Raw genomic sequence first — 23,495 nt, forward strand, 5'->3', positions numbered from 1 at the left:
TGTGATAATTGGATCCAGCGAGAGCTGAAACCAATAGTAAATCATGATTCTCATATGGATGCAACAGGGGTTAAAAAGATTTTGAAGATAGATCACTAATTTGATTGACAGTCATAAGAGTTTTTCCGAGAAAGCAAAAGAAAATAAGTCGGAAGCGAGAAAAAATAAACATCTTCAAAGAAAAAGCTTCAATACCATATTACAAAAATAAATCGAGAGAATGAGAAGTTGTATTGATCTCATTTTGTGGAGTCCTTTACATATATAGAGTAGAGCATCAGCTGAAGCAACTGAGCTGTATATTATTCCATAATTAAACCAACTTCTTTAACTAATAAGTCAACCACCTGCAAGTTGATTAACCACCTGCTACATTATCTCAATTTTAGCGAGCTGGGTTGGGGTAGGGCAAATCTCTATTTGTTTTGGTTTGGTTGGAAGTGGTGGGTGTGGAAGATTTGTTGAAGGCTGGAGGATTACGGGAGCTGGAGCTACAAAAGCGACAAAAGTGGCCCCCCAACGGTCATATAAGAATGCGACCACCATGTCCATGGTTGGAAGTTTCTTCTATATATTCAACCAAACTGAAACTATGACCGCAAGAGCCCGCAGTTTTTGTCCTCTTGAACTAGGACCGGACCAAACCAAACCCAACCGGCAGCCAAGCCTAATGAAGACAATTTGAGAGCCTCCCAGAATATCCAAGTGAAATTCTTAATTCTTACAGTCAACATCAACTAAATGCGTTTTGGGAATAATATGCCTCACAAGAACTCCAACTTCTTATAGCAGACACTATAAACCACTAAAAGCATGTTATTCTGCCAAAGGGCAAAAGAAAGACAAAGCAAACTGGCCATTGGATGAACACTAGATTAATAGAAAGCAGTGCAGACTTGAGCAATAGTGAAGAAAACTATATCAAGAGAAGAAAGACTGAGACTTGTAAAACGAGTCATTTTTCAATTGGCAATTGTGCAACATAAATAAACCCATTCATATCCTCGCAATTCCATCCGACTCTATGAGCTAAAAACAGAATCATAAACATTCCTCTGTAGGAAACAAAGATACCGGGCTGAGACGAAAGGAACAAAATGATAAGACATAAAAAGCCACAAGTACCTTCAAAATGTCTCGGTTACTATATATGTATATATATATATATATAAAACATATCTATCAGCAGTTGATTAGTCCAGGAAGCATCAAGCACGATTCAGTGCAAAGGAGTGCGAGGGATGCGAGGCCGAACAGGTGTCTTTGATGGGCTCACCCTGCATACACAACATAAAAGACCAGTCTCAGAAACTTCAAGAGGAAGGTTTGTGATATAAAAAAAGCAAATACAAACATAAAAAAATATAAGTTCTCACAAAACTACCTTATTGGCAACGATCCCAGAACTGCACCACTACAGTTAAGTGCCGAAATTGCACTCTCAGCCTGCCAGAATTAGAAAAACAGCATAAAAGACATTTCTTATGCACAGCCCCCAACTGCAGTAGAGTTCACAAAATCTAGTGCACACTCCAATAACAAGTCCACTAGATGGATTACAATTTGGTCATCCAAAAGTATTTACCAACATAACATACAAATTAATAGCAATCATGATGGCATTTAGATGATAGAATAGTTGCATTTAGGTTTCACACAGATATTTGCGCTCCTCATCTACGGCCTTATTATATACTGGGATTAGCCAACAAGAGTTTTATACATGTAGCTACTCCATTAGGAATGCAATGTTAATGAAAGTGAACCAAAAAGTAAAACCAAAAAACCTTTATAAGAACATCACCTTCAGAAAAGATGTAACTATATAAATGATGAATCATAGTATATTAATGGAAAAGGCCGCCAGGAACCAACATCAAGAGAATGTAATATTACCTCAATCACATAAGTTGAAGAGAGAATAAATCCAGCAAGAATTAAGAATCAAGAAATACAACTTAAAAAATGAAACTTGATATTTCAAATTTTAATGGTTTCAAAGCAACAGATGAAGTTCAAAGAGGAAAAACATGTCAGAGCCTTGAAAAACCATCAACGAAAAATAAGCAGTTTTCGTAAACAACTATAGGATAAGTAAAAAGGGATAGCCATCTTCAGACTAAATCTCTAGCTTTAATGAACTTATGCTCATTGCCTACATCCTATACCTATTACCTAGTTCTCAGTCAATCATCCAGTTACCTGCTGACTTCACTTCTAGTTAGAGAGAGAGAGAGAGAGACAGACAGAGAGAGAGAGAGAGAGAGAGAGAGAGAGAGAGAGCACTCTCTTCTTTGCTAAAATAGTTGCACAACCAGACAAAAATAGAAGTTCCAAAAAGCACTGCAGATCCCATATAATATTTAAAACTGATATCATGGCTGTGGTTGCATTTAAGACATTGCCACCAAGCAAATTTCAACAATTCTACATGGAAGAGACAACCATTTACCCCCAAGTAGTTGTCATTGGTCACCATAGCATTCAGATATCAATAACAAGAAATACCAAAGGTGGCAAGGAAAAGAATCAATTCCCTCTAAAATAATTGGATATTTCCATGTTACTGCAAAGCCTTTTACATCAGTTGAGAGAAACTGTCCTCTTAGGTTGGACACAAACTGAAATCTGTGAGACAGACTTTATATCTTATGATAGAAATTTGATCACTTGCTTATTTTCTCAAATAATCTAGAAAACAAAAGGAAGACAAAATCTTTTTGTCACTTCTACTGATGACTACTCAAAATATATCCCTTGAGAAACAAGAAGGCTAAGGATCCAGGAACAATTTAATGTGAAAAAAGATGAAAGAAGCTAAAATTTAGCATCCCGATCACCATTCAGGAAAAGGGAGGACACTACACTGAGTCAGGATTTTACAGCATGTGAAGATGAAGGAACAGAAAAGCAATTATAACAGTTTCCTACACTCAAGTAAAATGGAGAAATAGAACTCTTTAAAATTGCGAGTTTTGTGCCAACTGCCACTAGTTGAGGCCTAGCCTGAATTTTTCTAGGTAATTACTCTTATATTTATTTGTTATAATGGCTGCCATTAGAAAGTTACCTCTTCCCTTCAAGTCATCAACGGGCCATATACCAAAAATCAGTTTATTCAGAGTTTGGGGCAGCTTATCTCAGATACAACTAGCAGATCAACAGACTCAATGGTAACAAATTTTGGTTAATCACCAGCCAGAAAGACACACATATTTATAGACTTAGCTCCCTAAACATATATGATTATGGAACCTACTGAAGCAAACTTTTTCGGATAGATATCCGACCACCACATCCCACCCCCCTCCTTGCCATCCTTCTCTCTTTCCTCTTCCTTTCCTGAACCTATTACATCAACCATGAATTTGAAAGCAATTAGCTGTAATTGCACACTTAAAAAAGATCCAAATCAGCCTGAATTATCTCCCCACCACTACAACCACACCCAAATTTTACCTCTCCCTGCAAATTCTATTGGCAGATCAATGTTGCTATTTCAGCATTGAAAGTAAACTCCATGTCTCCATCCCAGTTTAAATATAGGCGGTCAATCAAATGAATGGCATATGAACCCCACAACCCAAATAATTAAATTTTGTTTATGGAGTTCACAGCTCAATTAGAAAGAAATATTAAAACTAATATAGAGTGAACAGTTAAGTAAGAAATATAAAAGCTAAAAGAGTGAACAGTTAAGTAAGGGATATTAAAACTAATAGAGTGAACGGTTAAGTACTTCCTAGAACAAAATCAATCACCCAATTAACACCATTGACCGCATCCAAGTTTCAACTGTTCACATCCATTTAACCATTGTTATTCATCCAGAATGACCTAAATGAAATTATGGAAACCATACAGATAAAATCCATAATTAAGATAAGAAGCCACAAGGCATTTAAACAAATGGATTAATAACGTTCCAGAACAAATACGATATTTCCTTCACATAACTCGAAGGGAACCCAAGAAAGGAATTTGCTCATTGCTATTGAACTCTTATACATCAAATTCAATTGCAACTTTCTCCAAAAGTGATATAATAATAGAACGGATAAACAGAGTATACCCTTTTCTATTGATGCTACCTCAACAAAATGATCAGAATTTCCCAAAAATATTAAGAGGTCGTGTATAGCACACATGCAACCTCAACAAACTATAGATAAACTCTTTTTTTCTGCCTCCAATAACCCTAATCATCACAATCTAGGGAAGTAAGGAATTATGTTGATTTAATTCACAATTTTAACAATTTCAATTTCCTTATTAATTTTACAAGCACCCACTATCATCTCATTCCCTATTGGACTTTTCCTATTTAGGAAGCACTTATGAGTTTCTAAAATTAGGAATGCATATAGTTTTCTTCCCATTTGTCTTGAATTCGATATGTAAAGGAATATGTTTAAACCTCCATAAAAAAAAAAATGAAACATAGTGCTTTTCTTTCTCTTCAAGTAATAAAATGAGTTCACTTTTTGTGCTCTGTCTCTCTAACCTAAGTTGCCACTTGCAGAACCCAAAGAGTAACCAAATTCTCTTATTTTGTCACTCTAATCATCTTAAACCAACCACCTAGTGCTAAAACCTGTTTCCATTGATTTGAACTGTAAATGCTCAAAAAAGCATCACTCAGAATTTACAGAACTTGTTCCTAAATCATCTACATCTCAAAGACAAAAAAGTTGTAGATCTAAAATTTACAACCAACTGATGTTCAGGTTCACACATTTGATTTCCATGAAATTGATAATCTAGGACAACAAATTCTATTCACAAAACTAAACCCAAGATGAATATTTCTGAAACGATAGCTGCTAACTAACCAGAACAGGATCTAATCAGCCGAAAGTGTTTACGAGAAAACAAAAGAATTTGATAAGAAGAAAGGGGTTATTTTGTGGTGGCGGGGTGAGGGTGAACACAATGCTTCAACTGTATAAATCACTTTTAAGAAAAAGTTGAAGTACCAATTTGAGCACAACCCCCAACAGTAAAAAGATAGGACAGTGGATATAAACGACACAGAAATTAAAGTTGTGTAATTACCACTGTGAACTCAACAAAGGCAATACGAGTTGAATGATGATAGTCCCCGAGAAGCCTCAAGCGTTGAACCTATAAAAAGAAAACAAAATTAATTAGATGTACTGGACACTGCACAATCTGAGTACAGGCTTTGTTATCAGGAACATTTCATATGCATCTACAAACCTCTCCACAAAAGGATTCAAAGAAGAGTCTGACATCTGCCTGAGTAACCTGCATTAATTGGGAAAAGAAAATCAGGGAAGAAAAAGAAAGCTTTCAGGTATCCTTGACTAGAAAGAATCAGCAAGAAATATCCTGTTACATGAGATTATAGAAATCTTTTTATATCCAAATCATATCCAAACTTCCAATTTCTGAAAAAATAAAAAGAAGAAAAAGAGCAAATTTCTAATAGCATTCCTATAAAACATAAGTTGATACTTAAAAAGAGGATTTTTGTTTTTAACGGAGTGAAAGAACAAAAAGGATTGACTTTTCCCATAAATGCTCCAAGCTCGATTAAATTAATGAAGATCTCACATTTGATTATGTCATAGGAAAGAACCAAAGCAATTTTGTTTTATATGTATACTACCCGGAGACAATCTAAAAGTAACGTATATGCAATTCGCACCAAGCGCATCTAATTTATATACTTCAAAACTCTGAATAATCAGCCAGCTTTATTTTCAGTATTAAAAGATTCCTTTCATAGGGGTACAATTCAAGATTTCAAAATTAAAAGAAAATCAATCATGCAACTTCCGAAAATACCTTCTTGTCAATATTTGTACAGTAAACAGTTCTTGCACACATCTCACGCTCGTCTTCAGACTGCATATTGCCGATCCATCATACTTAAATTAGAAAGACGACAATGATAAATGAATTTACATACAGCTGCAGCATTGATCTGGTTGCGAATAAAAACAAGATGTGGAATTATTCATTACAATCAAATCCTCACCCTAGGCAAAAATGTGGGGTTAACAGGTGCAATTGCAGTTTTGGAAGGCAGCACCCTTAGCGGGTAAAATCCAAGTACTGTTCCGGACAGATTTAAAGCAGCCCTAGCCCCATCTGCAAGCACATTTCATTGACTATTAACACGTATTTGTCAACATAGATACGGTTACTAAGATACTCAACAGTACCTTCATCTGTGAACTCAATGAAGGCAAATCGAAGAACAGAATTAGGATCACCACATATTCGACAATCAACCACCTTAATCCCAAAAAGGAGACAAAAAAAATTAGGAAATACTGTCAACTCCAAGTTCAACATTAGCAAAATTGAAAGGATTAAAGTGAGCAAATGAAAATGGATACCTGCCCACAATGAACAAAGAGACCTGCAAGTTGCTCTTCAGTAACCTATATAGAAACAGAGAGACAAGGCAGTTGGACAATCAGTCTACAAGCAATCAGCAAAAACATAGAGACACCGAAAAGAAAAAATGAGAGGAAGACTATGAGAACCAAAAACTACTGTTTACCTGTTGATCAATGTCAGAAACATACACAGTCCTCCTGATGACCTCATCACGCTGAGCCATACCTGTCCTACTGTTCATCCTTCGCCGTCCTTGATTATAGTTGTTCTTCTTCTGGCAAAAGGAAGATATAACAAACATGAAGGAAATGAAAAAATACCAAAGCAAATCAAATCATACTCCGACTGGTTCAAGTGAAAAATGCTTCAATGAACTTTTTATTTTGACCATGGACTCCATAGCCACACATTTTCCACAAGCCCTGTCCTTGCATTTAACAACCCAAGGGTTTACAAAATAAAGGAAATGAAAGGAAAATCAAGCATACCCTTTTAGTGTTAGGTCCATTGGCGTTCCCAGGAGTAGCTTGCACAGCGAAATTGTTTGTGTAGCCAAACCCATTTCCCAGTCCCAGATAGCCATGATTGCTAACAAGCGAAGGAGGGACAAACTCTTCAGCCATGGGATTCAATTTGGATAAAATCTCCACCAAATCACTCATATCATTCAACCCATTAGATTTAGCCCTTTGAATCTGAATCGTCTCATACCCAGCAGACTCGGCCACCATCTGCTGCTGACTGATGTCGAAGCCATTCTGCATCTGGATCCCATTACTCTTGCCACTGCTCAAAGTGGCAGCTGCAGTTGCACTTTCTCGGTGCTCACGTTCGCCGTCAACAGTCTGATCATAAACTTGAGCCTGAAAATTTGATTCCTTGGGATTGACCAAGGGTTCATTTCTGGTGTTTGATCTTTCGAGATCGTTTGGTCCTCCTTTTGAGTCCGATGATACTACAGTGCTGTCAAAATTTTGACCGGAAGCGCCGTTTTTAGCCCCAGCATTCTCAGCAACAGCCATGATCACACAAACAACTTTCGTATCAAATGATCGCCTTCTTCAGATTTCTGCAAAACTTTTTTTTTTTTTAAATTTTGACAAGTTAAGATTTTTATTGAAGAAATGAAATTCCAAAACAACCCAGATAGATAAATGCAAAAAACAAAAAAAATCGGAAGAGGACATACCAGCCTTATCTATATGTTCTCCATTGAAGAAATAGAAGAGCAGCGGAAACCCACTTGAGAAATGAGGATCGGCTGTGTTAGAATGGGAACAAAAAAAGGAAAAGGATGGAAACAGACTCCACAACACGATCTTGATGAGAAAAAGAGATGGGTAAAACAGAGAGCCACTTTTGCTTTCTTTGCTTTTATTTTTATAGATTAAAATTTTATTTTATTGCGTAGTATTGATTTTAGTGATGATTCTTCTTCTGTAGATAAAGGACAGTTGCGGGGGAAGAGAGAGAGAGAGAGAGAGAGAGAGAGAGAGAAGAGGTTGTTCTTAGGATCGTCCGTTTGCGCTGCACTGCCAATTTGGACCTCCTCTTTTTTTGTTTTTTTTTTTTTTCCTTTTGCCGATGATAGATTGTATTGCATTAAAAAAAAGGTGGACTTTAACATAACCATAGGTAGGCTTGGATTATAGAGAAAAAATTTAAAGGCCCTTTACAATAAAAACCCAGCTCAAGACTCGCACACTCCAACTAGACAACAACGTGAGGAAACTCGCCTGCCGCCACTTCTCTCCGTCCTAAGACCATCCCTCAGGGGCCTTTCGAAAATAAATTTGAACCTTTCTTCGCGATATACAAAATCTCAATTTTGACTTTTCAAAGTAGTTTCGTAGCTATTAGGAACCAAAAATACCATAGGATAATTATTGGGTCTTATATATCCAGGTCACAGCGAAACCCACGTAGAAAGGTCGGACTGTAATTTCATCAAACTCAGCTATGCAGATCTATCCACTAGCGCGTAGCCCTGACCTCATGCAAATAGTCTGGACAGAACAGCGCTCGAGTCCACCATGGGGAGACCCAGCTCAACTAACTTGATGGATTGATAGGACAATAGACCACTATACATTCGGGATCATGTCCACAAGGCGCCGGAGGGAATTAAATGGCCGCTTGGCGATGAGAGAGGGCACAATATATTCGTACGTATGATTTCGAGTGATAATGACAGGGTGTGCCAGTGCAGGAAGGCAGTTATGCATCACTAAAGGACAAAAGGGAAAATGATAACAGAAGGAAGGCATGAGCCAACCGGACCAAGTTCATAAATACATACCTTGAGCCTACCTGCTATTGGATCTTAGGACATCAATTGACGCCGTCTGTGGGAAATGTAGGAAATCTTTTTGTCACCGGAGTTCTCATCCTCACCATACCCACTGAGATCCGCATGGCCAACTACGGCGAAAACCATACCGAAAACACCCCAAACAATCTGAGATCTACTCAGGAAGGACCATAGTTCTTATTTTCCAATCCTATTCATTTAACTCTTCGCCAAACTCAACAGGGACCATGCCTCGAACCACCCTATCTGACCATGAGCTACAAAAATGGCTCTCCAACTCCAAAACACTGCTCATTGGTTAGGGCAGATGTTGCAACAAAGGGAACTCAGTACCCCATTGAGTATACCACTAGTAACTGAAGGGTTCAATATTAATAAGTCCCAGCCCACACTAAACTACCAAGCCCCTCAGCAAAGTAGTAAGAGGACGTGCGATGGAGACGGAGAAGCTAACAGAAGGAATAAGCCTGTGGCCAAAGTGAGAGTCCGAGTAGTAAGGGAGCTTATTGAGAATGATGGGGCTGAAAGTTATTCTTCTGAACCAGCAAAAAGGTCAAAAAGTGAAGAGTTAGAGAGAAATTACTGCCTGGAGAAAAGGCCAAGGAGAGAAGAGGTAGATGTAGATCAGAAGCTGGAGAGGCTAAAAGAACAACTGCTAGCAGAGCTGGGGGCACAAGACCCCAGCAGCCTTATGCTACCAACCTCATCCCTATTCGTGAGATGGGTGTAGCAGGAAACCATCCCCAAAAAATTCATGATACCGACAATGGCCGCATATGACGGCATGGGGAACTCTCGGGAGCACGTCTTGAACTATAAGACATTCATGAAGCTACAGACCTATTCGGATGCCTTGATGTGCAAAGTTTTTTCCACCACCCTTACTAGGCCAGCCTGATCATGGTTCAACAGCCTAGATACAAGGAGTATTAAAAGCTTTATGGACCTAGCTAGCATGTTTATCAGTAGATTCATTGTCAAGATCCTAGTCGAAAGGAAAACGGGCTACCTAGAAATAGTTTGGCGGAGAAGGAATGAATCTCTAAGGGAATATGTGGCTAGGTTCAACTCATAGGCTCTACAAATTCTCGAGCTCGACGAAGCCAGAGCAGTAGAAGCCATGCAGAAGGATACCACCTCCTCAGAGTTTTTTGGATCGTTGTACAGAAAGTCGCCCACTACCTTAGCAGAGTTGATGAAAAGAGCAAAAAAATATATAAGGCATGACGATGCCTTGACCACTAAGAGATTTGCCAAGGAAGCAGAAGACAAAGGAAAGACTAGGAAGGATAAGCGGCCGAATAGGCAAGAAAGGAGGTAGGACCAGGGGCCTGAAGCATTGAACAGAAACCGGTGGGAAAGGAAGAAGCAGAGACCCTATCAACCCCGAACTCCCGAGGTAATCACTCCCCTGAATGCGTCCAGAGCCGAAGTGCTCATGGCAATCCAAGACAATGACTTCATACAGTGGCCCAAGCCGATGAAGGCAGAAGCAAACAGGAGGGACCCGGATAAGTACTACTAGTACCATCAAACTTATGGTCATGATACCAATGATTGCTACCAGCTAATAAATGAGATAGAGAGGCTCATTAAGAGAGGACACCTCAGGAACTTCGTGAAAAAACCAAAAGGCTAGAGACCATAGTAGAATGCAGCAGAGGTTGGGCTCCGAAGACAGAAAGGGGGACTAATGAATGACGGCTCCAGTGAGACAATCAACATGATTCTAGGAGGGACTGGAGGTCATATGAGCAGAAGAGGGAAGAAGAGAACTAGGAACGGGAAGGGAAGCAGCGCCGAAGTAATGTAGATTGTGGGGCATTCCCCAATGATCATCTTTTTTTCGCCGGAGGATGCTTAAGGGGTGCAGATGCCTGATGATGATGCTTTGGTCATAGAAGCCATCATCCACAACTTTAGGGTCCAAAAGGTTTTAGTAGACGACGGAAGCAAGGTGAACCTGCTGCCCTGCCGGGTTTTCTAGTAGATGAACATACCTGAGGAACAGTTGGTCAAGGACCAGGCTCCAGTCAAAGGGATAGGGGGGACTCCAGTGGCAGTAGAAGGGAAAGTAATGGTGGCCCTCACCCTAGGGGAACCACCTCTATCCCGAACTCACTATACAGTATTCCGCGTGGTAAAGCTACCATTGAACTACAATGCCATATTGGGAAGGCCGATGTTGTACGACTTTGAAGCAGTGACCAGCATCCAATATCTGACTATGAAGTTCCCGATGGAAGTAGGGGTAGGGGTAGTCCGAGGAAGACAGGAGGCCAGAGCCGTGTACTTGGCCACGGTGGAGGAGCCAAGCACCTAGCCAGAAGAAGTAAACCCTAAAGTCATGGAGGTTCGAGATGAGAAGAAAAAGGCCAGGACTGAAATGGTAGATAAGCTGGAGACCTTTCCATTGTCCAAGGAAGAAGGCGACAAGGTCTTCAGCATCAACTCAGTCTTGAAAAGGATCAAAAAGAGGTTGTGATGGCTTTAATTAGAAGACATGCCTCAAGCTTTGCCTAGAAGCCCTCAAACATGCTGGGGATTGATCTCGAGGTGATGACCCACAAATTGAATGTAATACCCGGCTAGAGTCCGGCATCAGAATTCTACTTTCCGGTGGAATCTCGAATGTCGGAATTCGCTAGAAGGGTACACTTTATGTTTTTGTAAAGGATTTTAGTATGTTTTCATGTTTTAAGTCCAAAAGGAAATGAGTTTTTGAAAGAAAAGAGCCAAGGAAGAAATGCAAGGTTCGGTCGCCGAAGGTGAAGTTCGGCCGCCGAACATGCATGAGTTTTGATTTCACGATTAGGCCGCCGAAGGTGGTCTGGCCAGCCACCTATAAAAGGCTCTAGGTCGGTGAATGGATAAGATTTTCTTTCCCTTCACAGACAGAGGTGAGATCATGCTCTTCCTTGGGTGATTTTCATGTTTTCTTCAAATCTTGCAACGTTTTGATGGGTTTTATGTTGTTTTGAAGCTTTTGAGCAAATTAACCAAAAGTTTTGAAGTTGGAGACTTTGAGGGAGAGTTTCTCCATATCTCCACGTTGGGATCGTTTATCTTCTTGTTTGTAAGAGGCAAGTGAAGATCCTGAACTTCTTGTTATGTTTTATGAAGGGTTTATGCAGTTTATGGGTAGAGATGCATGTTTAGGGTAAGTTGAGGTTTTGGTTGATTTTGTGGTCAAAGCATGCTTATGTGTTTAGTTGTGTTGTTTGTTGGGGTTTTAAGTGAGTTTTGGACCCCTTGGTGCCTATACTTGAGTATATGCAGGTTGTGAAGTTGTTGATTGCATGTTTGAGTGGTGTTTGGTTTGGTTTGCATGAAGCAGAACACGTTTCTGCCTTACTGGAGAATCTAGTTTCGGCCGCCGAAAGAGGGTTCGGCCGCCGAACATGTAAGGAGGTGGTTTCGGCTGCCTAAGCTTGCCCAAGCTTGCCCCCGAAAGTTTGGACTTTTGGCTCTGGAGGAGGGTTTCGGCCGCCGAAGGTGCCGCCGAATGTTAGGGACTTTCATCTCTGGAGAGGACTTTCGGCAGCCAAAGTGCCGCCGAAAGTGCTTGAGTTTCGTCTCTGGAAGGGACTTTCGGCCGCCGAACCTGCCGCCGAAAGTGCCATATCCAGCCTTCTTTTGCATGTTTTATGTGATTGTTTTAGGATGTTTTAAGGGGGTTTTGGGGAGTTTTATAGAGTTGTTCTTGAGCTAGTTTGGTCCCTCATTTGAGTCCACCTGTGTAGGAACGGACCAGAGGAATCAAAGAGAGCTGCAGTGAGCACTGCTTCAGAGTATTTCGAGTCAGTTCAGAGTCAGCCAGAGGTGAGTGGAACTAAACTTAATGTTTTAAATTGAGAAAGTAAATGCTTTGAACATGTTCTATGCATCATGATATGTAATAGGTTGAGTGCACTAGAATACACTAATGTGACGCATTGCATTATTCTATGCTTATACAGATCAGACATAGTGGATTCATTAGCCCTCGTAGTAAAGTCATGAGGAGCCCTGAGAGGGCCGGGCACAGGGCATCCTAGGGTGCGTAATAAAGTCCTGAGGAGCTCTGTAACGACCCGAAAATCGGACCGCTACCGGTGCTAGGATCCAGATCGGCATAAGGCCGCCGGGAACCGTAGCAAGCCTGACATATAACCTGTAAACCTGTTCAATCCCATACATGATCATACATAACATAAACCTGTAGTCTCTCTCATATATCAACCAAGCATAACCTGTACATAAACATAAACGTGAACATAAACCTCCACTGGAGTCCTCAACAAATGCTCCAATGGGGTATCTCATCATACATAAGCTTGGTTGAATCATAAACATTATAAACATATCTATCGATCATGTATCAAAAGGGATAACAATACTCATAGGGTCAAGCACATCTATAACCTCAATATACCTCATTACATAACATACTGTAATCTCTTACATTACATCATAGTACAATTTTCATGTCCACAATCTAACTATTACATAAACATACTTCAAAACTCTGGCTAACCTCCTGGTCTACCCTGTACCTGCACATCTGGGGTTAGGGGAGAGGGGTGAGCTACAAAGCCCAGTGAGCAGAATAGTGAAATCATATATTAAAATTTCATGCTTTCATGAAATGCAACACATCACAACAAATCACATCTCGGATGGTATTGTCACCTATAGTCCTCTCCATTCCAAAGTGTCGGGACGTAGAATGGGTACAACCGGTCTTTCTCTTAACATAACATATCATACATACCAATGTGCCAAGGACGTAGAATGGGTACAACCTGGACTTCCATACCATATCATGCCGTAACATTATCATACCATATGAGGACTAAAGGATCATCCAATAATCAATCCACATCAACATCATAAATGCAATGCAACATATTCGTGAATACTAATGCAAACAACCTACTATATCTCATGGCATTCATGATGCATGGATCATGCTCAAAATTCATATTTCATTTATTTTAAAACTTAAGGTTTATTCACTCACCTCTGGCTAGCTCTGACAAACTCTGTAGCAGCTGGCTCACTGCTGGGGTCCTCGGTTCCTCGGGTCCGAACCTACACAGGTGGACTCCAATGAGGGACCAAACATACATAAACATAACTCTAATATCCTCCCCAAAAATCCCCTAAAACATCATAAAACAATTACATAAAAACATGCCAGAAATGGCTGGACAGGGCACTTTCGGCGGCAGGTTCGGCGGCCGAAAGTCCCTCCAGAGCCGAAAGTCAGGCAGGTTCGGCGGCACCTTCGGCGGCACCTTCGGCGGCCGAAACTCCCAGACAGAGGCGAAACTCATGCATGTTCGGCGGCACCTTCGGCGGCCGAAATTCCCAGACAGAGACAAAAGTCTCTTTTCGGGGGCAACTTCGGCAGCCGAAAGGCCTGCCTCCCCAGCCATGTTCGGCGGCCGAAAGTGCCTTCGGCTGCCAAACCTGGTTTCTGCCAAAGGGCAGAAACTTGGCTCCCTTATGCATTTGTGCCTCCAAATTCATCCAAACATGCATAAACCTATTCTACAACATTCCCAACCATACACAAGCAAACATACAAGTTCCTAGGGGGCATCAAACCATCAAAACCCCAACTACAACACACAAGCAACTCACATTGCTCAAAAACACATATAAAACCCATAAACACAACTATGACCTAAACATGCATTTTACCCCCATGAACTTCATAAAACTTATTTAAAACATAATATAAGCTAGAGATCGACTCTTACCTCTTGAGGATCGAGAGTAGAGGCGCCCAAACTTGGAGTTGAGAGAGATTCGAGTTCTTTAACCTCAAAGCTCCAAAACTTTGCTCAAAAGCCCAAATCTTCAAAACGAAGTTAAAACAAGTGAAAAACTTGAAAGATCTAGAGGAAAAACATCAAAGATCGGTGAGGGGCGGCAGAAAGCTCACCTTGGCCGAAAATGGGGAAAAGCTCGCCTGTTTTCGGCTAAGGGACCCTTTTATAATGGCTGGCCAGGCCACGTTCGGGGGCCGAAAGTGCCTCCGCATGCATGCCATGTTCGGCGGCCGAACTTGGGTTTCGGCGGCCGAACCTGGACTTCCCTCACTCATGCTTTCGGGGGCCTAACGTGCCTCCAAAACGCATGCATGTTCGGCGGCCGAACTTGACTTTCGGCGGCCGAACCTGGGTTTTCCTCCAAAGACTTTTCATGCAAAAACTCATTTAATTTTCATACTTAAAACCATGAAATACCTTAAAACATTTTATGAAAACATGTTTCTACCCTACTAGAGGCTTCCGACATCCGAGATTCCACAGGACGGTAGGAATTCCGATACCGGAGTCTAGCCGGGTATTACATTCTCCCCCCCTTAAGAACATTCGTCCCCGAATGTACCTCAACTAGCACACATAGCATGGCATAAAACATAACATACATAGCACATGAACACATAGAGATCTAACCTTAAAAGAGATGAGGGTACTGCTGGAGCATAGACTCTCGTGTCTCCCAAGTGCATTCCTCCAAATTGTGGTGGTTCCACAGGACTTTCACCATCGGGATTTTCTTGTTCCTTAACTTTCTGATCTGGGTGTCTATGATCCGTACTTGCTATTCGACATAGGTGAGATCCTCTTGGACCTCCACATCAGGCTCATTAAGAACCTTGCTCAGATCTGACACAAACTTCCTCAACATTGAAACATGGAAAACCGGATGGATTCTTTCCATTGAAGCAGGTAAATCCAGCTTGTACGACACATTCCCAATCTTTTGCAAGATTTCAAAGGGTCCGATGTATCGTGGGGCTAGTTTACCTTTCTTCCCAAAGCGAACCACTCCTTTCATTGGAGACACCTTGAGCAATACCAGATCCCCCTCCTGAAACTCTAACTGTCTTCTGCGGACGTCTGCATAGCTCTTCTGTCTGCTGGCAGCAGTCTTGATTCTCTCTCTGATTATGGGTACCACCCTGCTGGTGATCGCTACTAGCTCAGGCCCTGCCAAGCCCTTTTCTCCAACTTCCTCCCAGCAAACAGGTGATCTGCACTTCCTTCCGTACAAAGCTTCATATGGAGCCATCCCGATGCTAGCATGATGGCTGTTGTTGTAGGCAAACTCCACCAATGGTAGATGCTGCCTCCAAGAACCGCCAAAGTCCAGCACACACATTCTGAGCATATCCTCGATAGTCTGGATGGTCCTTTCTGACTGTCCATCAGTCTGGGGGTGGAAGGAAGTACTGAAATCCAACCTAGTACCCATGGCATTCTGCAGACTCCGCCAAAACCTGGAGGTGAACTGGGGCCCTCTATCAGACACTATCGAAACAGGAACCCCATGCAGCCTGACGATCTCATCCACATATACCTGCGCCAACTTGTCCACAGAGTAGCCACTCCTGACAGGAATGAAGTGAGTAGATTTGGTGAGTCTGTCCACAATCACCCATATGGAGTCCACTCTGTTGGACGCCGCCGGTAACCCCACTACGAAGTCCATAGCTATATTTTCCCATTTCCACTCTAGAATAGGTAGCGGGTTAAGCATTCCAGCCGGCTTCTGATGTTCCAGCTTCACCCTCTGACATACTTCGCAGGCGGACACAAACTGTGCCACTTCTTTCTTCATCGCTGGCCACCAATAAACTTCCTTCAGATCTTGATACATCTTGGTGGCTCCGGGGTGAATGCTGTATCTTGCATTATGAGCCTCCCTCATAATGTCTCCTTTTAGCCCTATGTCATCTGGTACACATAGTCTGCTCCCATAGCGGAGGATCCCCTTGCTGTCGAATCTGAACTCACTATCATTGCCTGACTGAACAGTCCTGGCAATCTTCACTAACTCCGGGTCCTCATGCTGTTTCTGAGCTACCTGCTCCAGAAACACGGGTGCTACTCTCATCTGGGCCACCAAGGCACCTGTACCAGACAACTCCAACTGTAGACCTCCATCAATGAGCTTGTAAAACTCCTTCACCACTGGTCTCCTCTCTGCCATGATGTGGGATAGACTGCCTAGTGACTTCCGGCTTAGGGCGTCTGCCACGACATTCGCCTTACCCGGATGATACTGAATCTTGCAACCATAGTCACTCAACAGCTCCACCCATCTCCTCTGCCTCAGATTCAGATCCCCCTGACTCAAGATGTACTGCAGGCTTTTATGATCTGTGAAGATCTCACATTTCACCCCATAGAGGTAATGCCTCCACATCTTGAGTGCAAAGATTACTACTGCCATCTCAAGATCATGTGTGGGGTAATTCAACTCATGCTTCTTCAACTGCCTAGAAGCATAAGCAATCACCCTCTCATTCTGCATCAGTACACAACCCAGTCCCACACGGGATGCATCACAAAAGACCGTAAAGTCCTCATCACTAGATGGCAGAGCTAAAACTGGTGCTGAAGTCAACCTCTTCTTAAGCTCTTCAAAACTCTCTTCGCACTGGTCGGTCCACAGAAACTTCTGATTCTTCCTGGTTAGTCTGGTCAGAGGAGCTGCTATTCTCGAGAAGTCCTGAACGAACCTCCTGTAGTAACCTGCCAAACCCAAGAAACTCCTGATCTCCGTCACTGAAGTGGGTCTAGGCCAGTTAGCCACAGTTTCTGTCTTCTTGGGGTCTACCTCTATCCCATTCTCTGACACTACATGCCCCAAGAACGAAATGCTCCTCAGCCAGAACTCACATTTAGAGAACTTGGCATACAAGCCATGTTCCCTCAAGGTCTGCAAGACCAACCGCAGATGATGGGCATGCTCCTCTGCATTCCTGGAATACACCAAAATATCATCTATGAAGACAATAACGAAGTGATCCAGGTACTGGCTAAACACTCTGTTCATGAGATCCATGAATGCTGCAGGGGCGTTTGTTAACCCGAACGGCATTACAAGGAACTCAAAATGCCCATATCTGGTCTTGAAAGCTGTCTTTGGCACATCTTCTTCTCTGATCCTCAGCTGATGGTACCCCGATCTCAGATCTATTTTAGAGAAACAACCCGCTCCTGCTAGCTGGTCGAATAGATCATCGATCCTTGGCAGAGGGTACCTATTCTTGGTAGTGACTTTGTTCAACTGCCTGTAGTCGATACAAAGTCTAAGGGATTCATCCTTCTTTCTTACAAACAGGACCGGAGCACCCCAAGGTGAGGTACTCTATCGGATGAAGCCCTTTTCTACCAGCTCCTGCAATTGCTCTTTCAACTCCTTTAACTCGGCTGGGGCCATCCTGTAGGGAGGGATAGAGATCGGTCTAGTTCCAGGCACCAACTCTATCTCGAACTCTATCTCTCTAACAGGTGGTAAACCTGGAAGTTCGTCTGGAAAGACATCCTGAAACTCTCTGACAATTGGCACCGAGGCTGGCTCCCTGACCTGACTGTCTAGCTCTCTCACATGAGCTAAGTACCCCTGACATCCCTTCCTAAGCAACCTACGAGCCTGAAGAGCTGATATTAGACCTCTAGGTGTGCCCCTCATGTCTCCTCTGAAGACGACCTCTGACCCGTTCTGATCTCTGAACCTGACTACCTTGTCCCTGCAGTCCAAGGTAGCACCATGGGTAGATAGCCAATCCATCCCTAGAATGACGTCAAAGTCTGTCAAATCTAGAACCACAAGGTCGGCGGAGAGGCATCTTCCCTCAACAAAAACCGGACTGTACTGGCAGACTGACACTGCCACTGACGGGTCACACTTGGGTCCACTGACCCATAGGGGACACTCTAACCCAGAGACTATCAGACCCAACCTCTCAACGGCTCTCGGAGCAATAAATGAATGAGATGCACCCGGGTCCATTAATGCATACACATCAGAACACCCAATGACGAGATTACCTGACACCACGGTGTTGGATGTGTTAGCCTCCTGCTGTGTCATGGTGAAGATCCTGGCTGGAGCTGATGGACCTTCACCTCGGGAACCAGAAGAAGAGGCTGCCCCTCTCCCTCTACCTCTGCCACTGCCCTGAGTTATGGCTGGAACTGCTGGTTGTGCCACACTACCAGAAGCTGTCTGCTGGGGCTGGCCCATAAAAGGCGCTCTAGGACACTCCCGAGCTATGTGTCCCTCCTGTCCACATCTGAAACATGTATTAGTCCCAGCTCGACACACTCCCCTGTGCGGTCTTCCACATCTCTGGCATTCTATACCATCTGAGCCTGAGCTCGAGCCACCGCCAAATCTCAGACCGAATTTCAACTTGTTCCAAAACTTATTCTTCTTCGGCTTCCTGGTGGTGTTATCCCACCTCTTCTTACCTGAGCTCTGAGAAGAGAGACCTAGCCCTCCTCTGCCTGGGGTCTTAACCCCTGAAGACTGGGTCACTGACTGCTTCACTGACCCCTCAACTATAGCACTTGCTTCCATTCTTCGAGCCATATCCACCACAGTGTGGAAACTTTCTCTCTCAGCTGACTGAATTAACGAAGAGTACCTAGAATGCAGCTTCATAACATATCTCTTGGCTTTCTTCGTATCTGTATCTAGAGCTTGCCCTGAAAAAGGCAATAGCTCTAAGAATTTATCCGTGAACTCCTCTACACCCATGTGCTCTGACTGCCTCAGTTGCTCAAACTTAATCATTTTCAGTTCTCTGGAACTGTCTGGAAAAGCCCATCCAGCGAACTCATTCGCAAATTCCTCCCATGTCATACCGTCTAGTCTCGGGTCCACATAACACTTGAACCATTCCCGTGCCTTCTTGCACTTTAAAGTGAACCCTGCCATCTGAATGGCCCTGCTGTCATTTGCCCCTAGCTCATCAGTTATTGTCTTCACTACTCTCAGATACTCAAAGGGGTCATCCCCTGACTTGTATTTGGGAGCATCCAGCTTGAGGTAATCTGTCATCTTTACTTTGCTCCCATCGGCTGAGCTAGGTCTGGGAGGTTGAGTAACTGGGGCTACTGGTTCTGTAGGTGGTGGAGGTGGAGGTGCAACATTCCCCGAGGTGGGGTTTGTCGGGTTTGGATAGAAGGGTGAGGGTGGATAAGCTGGGTACTGTGTGTAAGGTGGATAGAAAGGTGGATAAGGCATGTAGGTAAGGTAGGGGTTAAAGCTGGAATAATCCGATGTGCCTCCCATCGGATACCCTGAACCCTGTGGGAAGGGTGGATAATGGGGTGGAAAACCATACCCCGAGGCCTGAACGCCTCCCTGAGACTCCCCTGTCCCTTCTTCCTCCATGCTAACATCCAGGTTCCCATCCCTCCTCTGATCCTCTTCTGTAACCTCCCTTACATCTGAAGAACTTCCTCCTCTATCTGTCCCCCTTCTGCTAGCATCAAAAGACCTTCTAGGGTCCCTTGACACTCTTTCTCTGTTGGCTCTACAAGACATTGCCCTAGGCAATGTGGGAGGACGGGCGCTCGTGCCCTCATCCTCAGGTGGTACTCCGGTCAATCTTGCCGATCGACGGGTTCCTCTCATCCTATTTCTGAAAAACAGTACACATCATACAAACATTAGCATCAATGCACATGTATATAATCATGGCATTTCACATCATCATACAAGACATGACTCCACATCCTATCCTAGTGGACATGATCTTTCCTATTGTGCTTGACCTTCTAGAACATCTATGAGCCCGACACTCTAGGTCCGATCCTATGAACCTAGGGCTCTGATACCATTCTGTAACGACCCGAAAATCGGACCGCTACCGGCGCTAGGATCCAGATCGGCATAAGGCCGCCGGGAACCGTAGCAAGCCTGATATATAACCTGTAAACCTGTTCAATCCCATACATGATCATACATAACATAAACCTGTAGTCTCTCTCATATATCAACCAAGCATAACCTGTACATAAACATAAACGTGAACATAAACCTCCACTGGAGTCCTCAACAAATGCTCCAATGGGGTATCTCATCATACATAAGCTTGGTTGAATCATAAACATTATAAACATATCTATCGATCATGTATCAAAAGGGATAACAATACTCATAGGGTCAAGTACATCTATAACCTCAATATACCTCATTACATAACATACTGTAATCTCTTACATTACATCATAGTACAATTGTCATGTCCACAATCTAACTATTACATAAACATACTTCAAAACTCTGGCTAACCTCCTGGTCTACCCTGTACCTGCACATCTAGGGTTAGGGGAGAGGGGTGAGCTACAAAGCCCAGTGAGCAGAATAGTGAAATCATATATTAAAATTTCATGCTTTCATGAAATGCAACACATCACAACAAATCACATCTCGGATGGTATTGTCACCTATAGTCCTCTCCATTCCAAAGTGCCGGGACGTAGAATGGGTACAACCGGTCTTTCTCTTAACATAACATATCATACATACCAATGTGCCAGGGACGTAGAATGGGTACAACCTGGACTTTCTCTTACATCGTGCCAGGGACGTAGAATGGGTACAACCTGGACTTCCATACCATGTCATGTCGTAACATCATCATACCATATGAGGACTAAAGGATCATCCAATAACCAATCCACATCAACATCATAAATGCAATGCAACATATTCGTGAATACTAATGCAAACAACCTACTATATCTCATGGCATTCATGATGCATAGATCATGCTCAAAATTCATATTTCATTTATTTTAAAACTTAAGGTTTATTCCACTCACCTCTGGCTAGCTTTGACAAACTCTGTAGCAGCTGGCTCACTGCTGGGGTCCTCGGTTCCTCGGGTCCGAACCTACACAGGTGGACTCCAATGAGGGACCAAACATACATAAACATAACTCTAATATCCTCCCCAAAACCCCCCTAAAACATCATAAAACAATTACATAAAAACATGCAAGAAATGGCTAGACAGGGCACTTTCGGCGGCAGGTTCGGCGGCCGAAAGTCCCTCCAGAGCCGAAAGTCAGGCAGGTTCGGCGGCACCTTCGGCGGCCGAAACTCCCAGACAGAGGCGAAACTCATGCATGTTCGGCGGCACCTTCGGCGGCCGAAAGTCCCAAACAGAGACAAAAGTCTCTTTTCGGGGGCAACTTCGGCAGCCGAAAGGCCTGCCTCCCCAGCCATGTTCGGCGGCCGAAAGTGCCTTCGGCTGCCGAACCTGGTTTCTGCCAAAGGGCAGAAACTTGGCTCCCTTATGCATTTGTGCCTCCAAATTCATCCAAACATGCATAAACCTATTCTACAACATTCCCAACCATACACAAGCAAACATACAAGTTCCTAGGGGGCATCAAACCATCAAAACCCCAACTACAACACACAAGCAACTCACATTGCTCAAAAACACATATAAAACCCATAAACACAACTATGACCTAAACATGCATTTTACCCCCATGAACTTCATAAAACTTACTTAAAACATAATATAAGCTAGAGATCGACTCTTATCTCTTGAGGATCGAGAGTAGAGGCGCCCAAACTTGCAGTTGGGAGAGATTCGAGTTCTTGAACCTCAAAGCTCTAAAACTTTGCTCAAAAGCCCAAATCTTAAAAACGAAGTTAAAACAAGTGAAAAACTTGAAAGATCTAGAGGAAAAACATCAAAGATCGGTGAGGGGCGGGGGAAAGCTCACCTTGGCCGAAAATGGGGAAAAGCTCGCCCGTTTTCGGCTAAGGGACCCTTTTATAGTGGCTGGCCAGGCCACGTTCGGGGGCTGAAAGTGCCTCCGCATGCATGCCATGTTCGGCGGCAGAACTTGGGTTTTGGCGGCCGAACCTGGACTTCCCTCACTCATGCTTTCGGGGGCCTAACGTGCCTCCAAAATGCATGCATGTTCGGCGGCAGAACTTGGGTTTTGGCGGCCGAACCTGGACTTCCCTCACTCATGCTTTCGGGGGCCTAACGTGCCTCCAAAATGCATGCATGTTCGGCGGCCGAACTTGACTTTCGGCGGCCGAACCTGGGTTTTCCTCCAAAGACTTTTCATGCAAAAACTCATTTAATTTTCATACTTAAAACCATGAAATACCTTAAAACATTTTATGAAAACATGTTTCTACCCTACTAGAGGCTTCCGACATCCGAGATTCCACAGGACGGTAGGAATTCTGATACCGGAGTCTAGCCGGGTATTACAAGCTCCTTCGCGGGCCGGGCACAGATTGAGGGAATTTTGAATCAGTCCGTCTGAGATGATGTGATTTACTTGTGATGTGATGCATTCCATGTGAGCATATTTTATTGACATGTTTGATTTGTTCTACTCACTGGGCTAGTATAGCTCATCCCTCTCCTTTAATCCCAGTCTTGCAGGATCAGAGTTAAGGGAAAGTTCAGCAGGGTACAGGAAGAGTACAGAACTTTTGTAATAGCATAGTGTGAACATGTAATATTGTAAAGAAATGGTTTAGTACTGTATAGTGTAGAGTTTTGTAGGGTGAGCAGTATTCGGTTCAAATCGAAAAAACCAACCGAATCGAACCGATTTGAAAATTTAGTTCGGTTTTTATACATTTCGGTTCGGTTCGGTTCGGTTTTTAATTTCAGAAATTTCGGTTATTTCGGTTCGGTTCGAATTTGATCAGAAAAAAATCAAAAAAACCGAACCGAACCGATTAGTGATAATAATATATTTTTTTCAATAATATAGAGAAATTAAATCATATTAAGATTAAAATATTTTAATTAATTTTAAAATATTAAAAATAAAGTGTAAAAAATAAAAAAATTATTAAAAATCAAAACCGATCAAATCGAACCGAATCAGACTGGTTCAGTTCGATTCGGTTTCTGACCAAAATCGGTTCGGTTTTTATAAACACTAAAATTTCAGTTTTCGGTTTATTCGGTTCGGTTCGGTTTTGAACCGAACCGACCGAATGCTCACCCCTAGAGTTTTGTGCT

The 23,495-nt window shown here is 42.8% G+C and overlaps 1 protein-coding gene across 2 annotated transcripts; it reads right to left on the reverse strand.

Moving 5' to 3' along the window:
• Positions 1-943: 943 nt before the first annotated feature.
• On the reverse strand, positions 944-7,920 carry LOC110625800 (polyadenylate-binding protein-interacting protein 12). Of its 2 annotated transcripts, none has more exons than XM_021771461.2 (11): positions 7,562-7,920; positions 6,861-7,441; positions 6,536-6,646; positions 6,369-6,413; positions 6,192-6,264; positions 6,005-6,117; positions 5,812-5,871; positions 5,221-5,268; positions 5,056-5,124; positions 1,385-1,446; positions 944-1,277 (listed from the first exon to the last, which is right to left on the reverse strand). In XM_021771461.2, exons 2-11 carry the CDS (start codon positions 7,392-7,394, stop codon positions 1,220-1,222), a joined length of 1,173 nt encoding a protein of 390 aa, XP_021627153.1. In that variant the 5' UTR covers positions 7,395-7,441; positions 7,562-7,920; the 3' UTR covers positions 944-1,219. The 2 variants fall into 2 exon arrangements, with proteins under 2 accessions (XP_021627153.1, XP_021627147.1); XM_021771455.2 differs by having other exon boundaries at positions 6,861-7,449; positions 7,562-7,912.
• Between the last annotated feature and the right edge of the window lie 15,575 nt (positions 7,921-23,495).

The sequence above is a fragment of the Manihot esculenta genome, chromosome 1 (assembly GCF_001659605.2).
Source record: "Manihot esculenta cultivar AM560-2 chromosome 1, M.esculenta_v8, whole genome shotgun sequence".
In the NCBI taxonomy this organism is placed as follows: domain Eukaryota; kingdom Viridiplantae; phylum Streptophyta; class Magnoliopsida; order Malpighiales; family Euphorbiaceae; genus Manihot; species Manihot esculenta.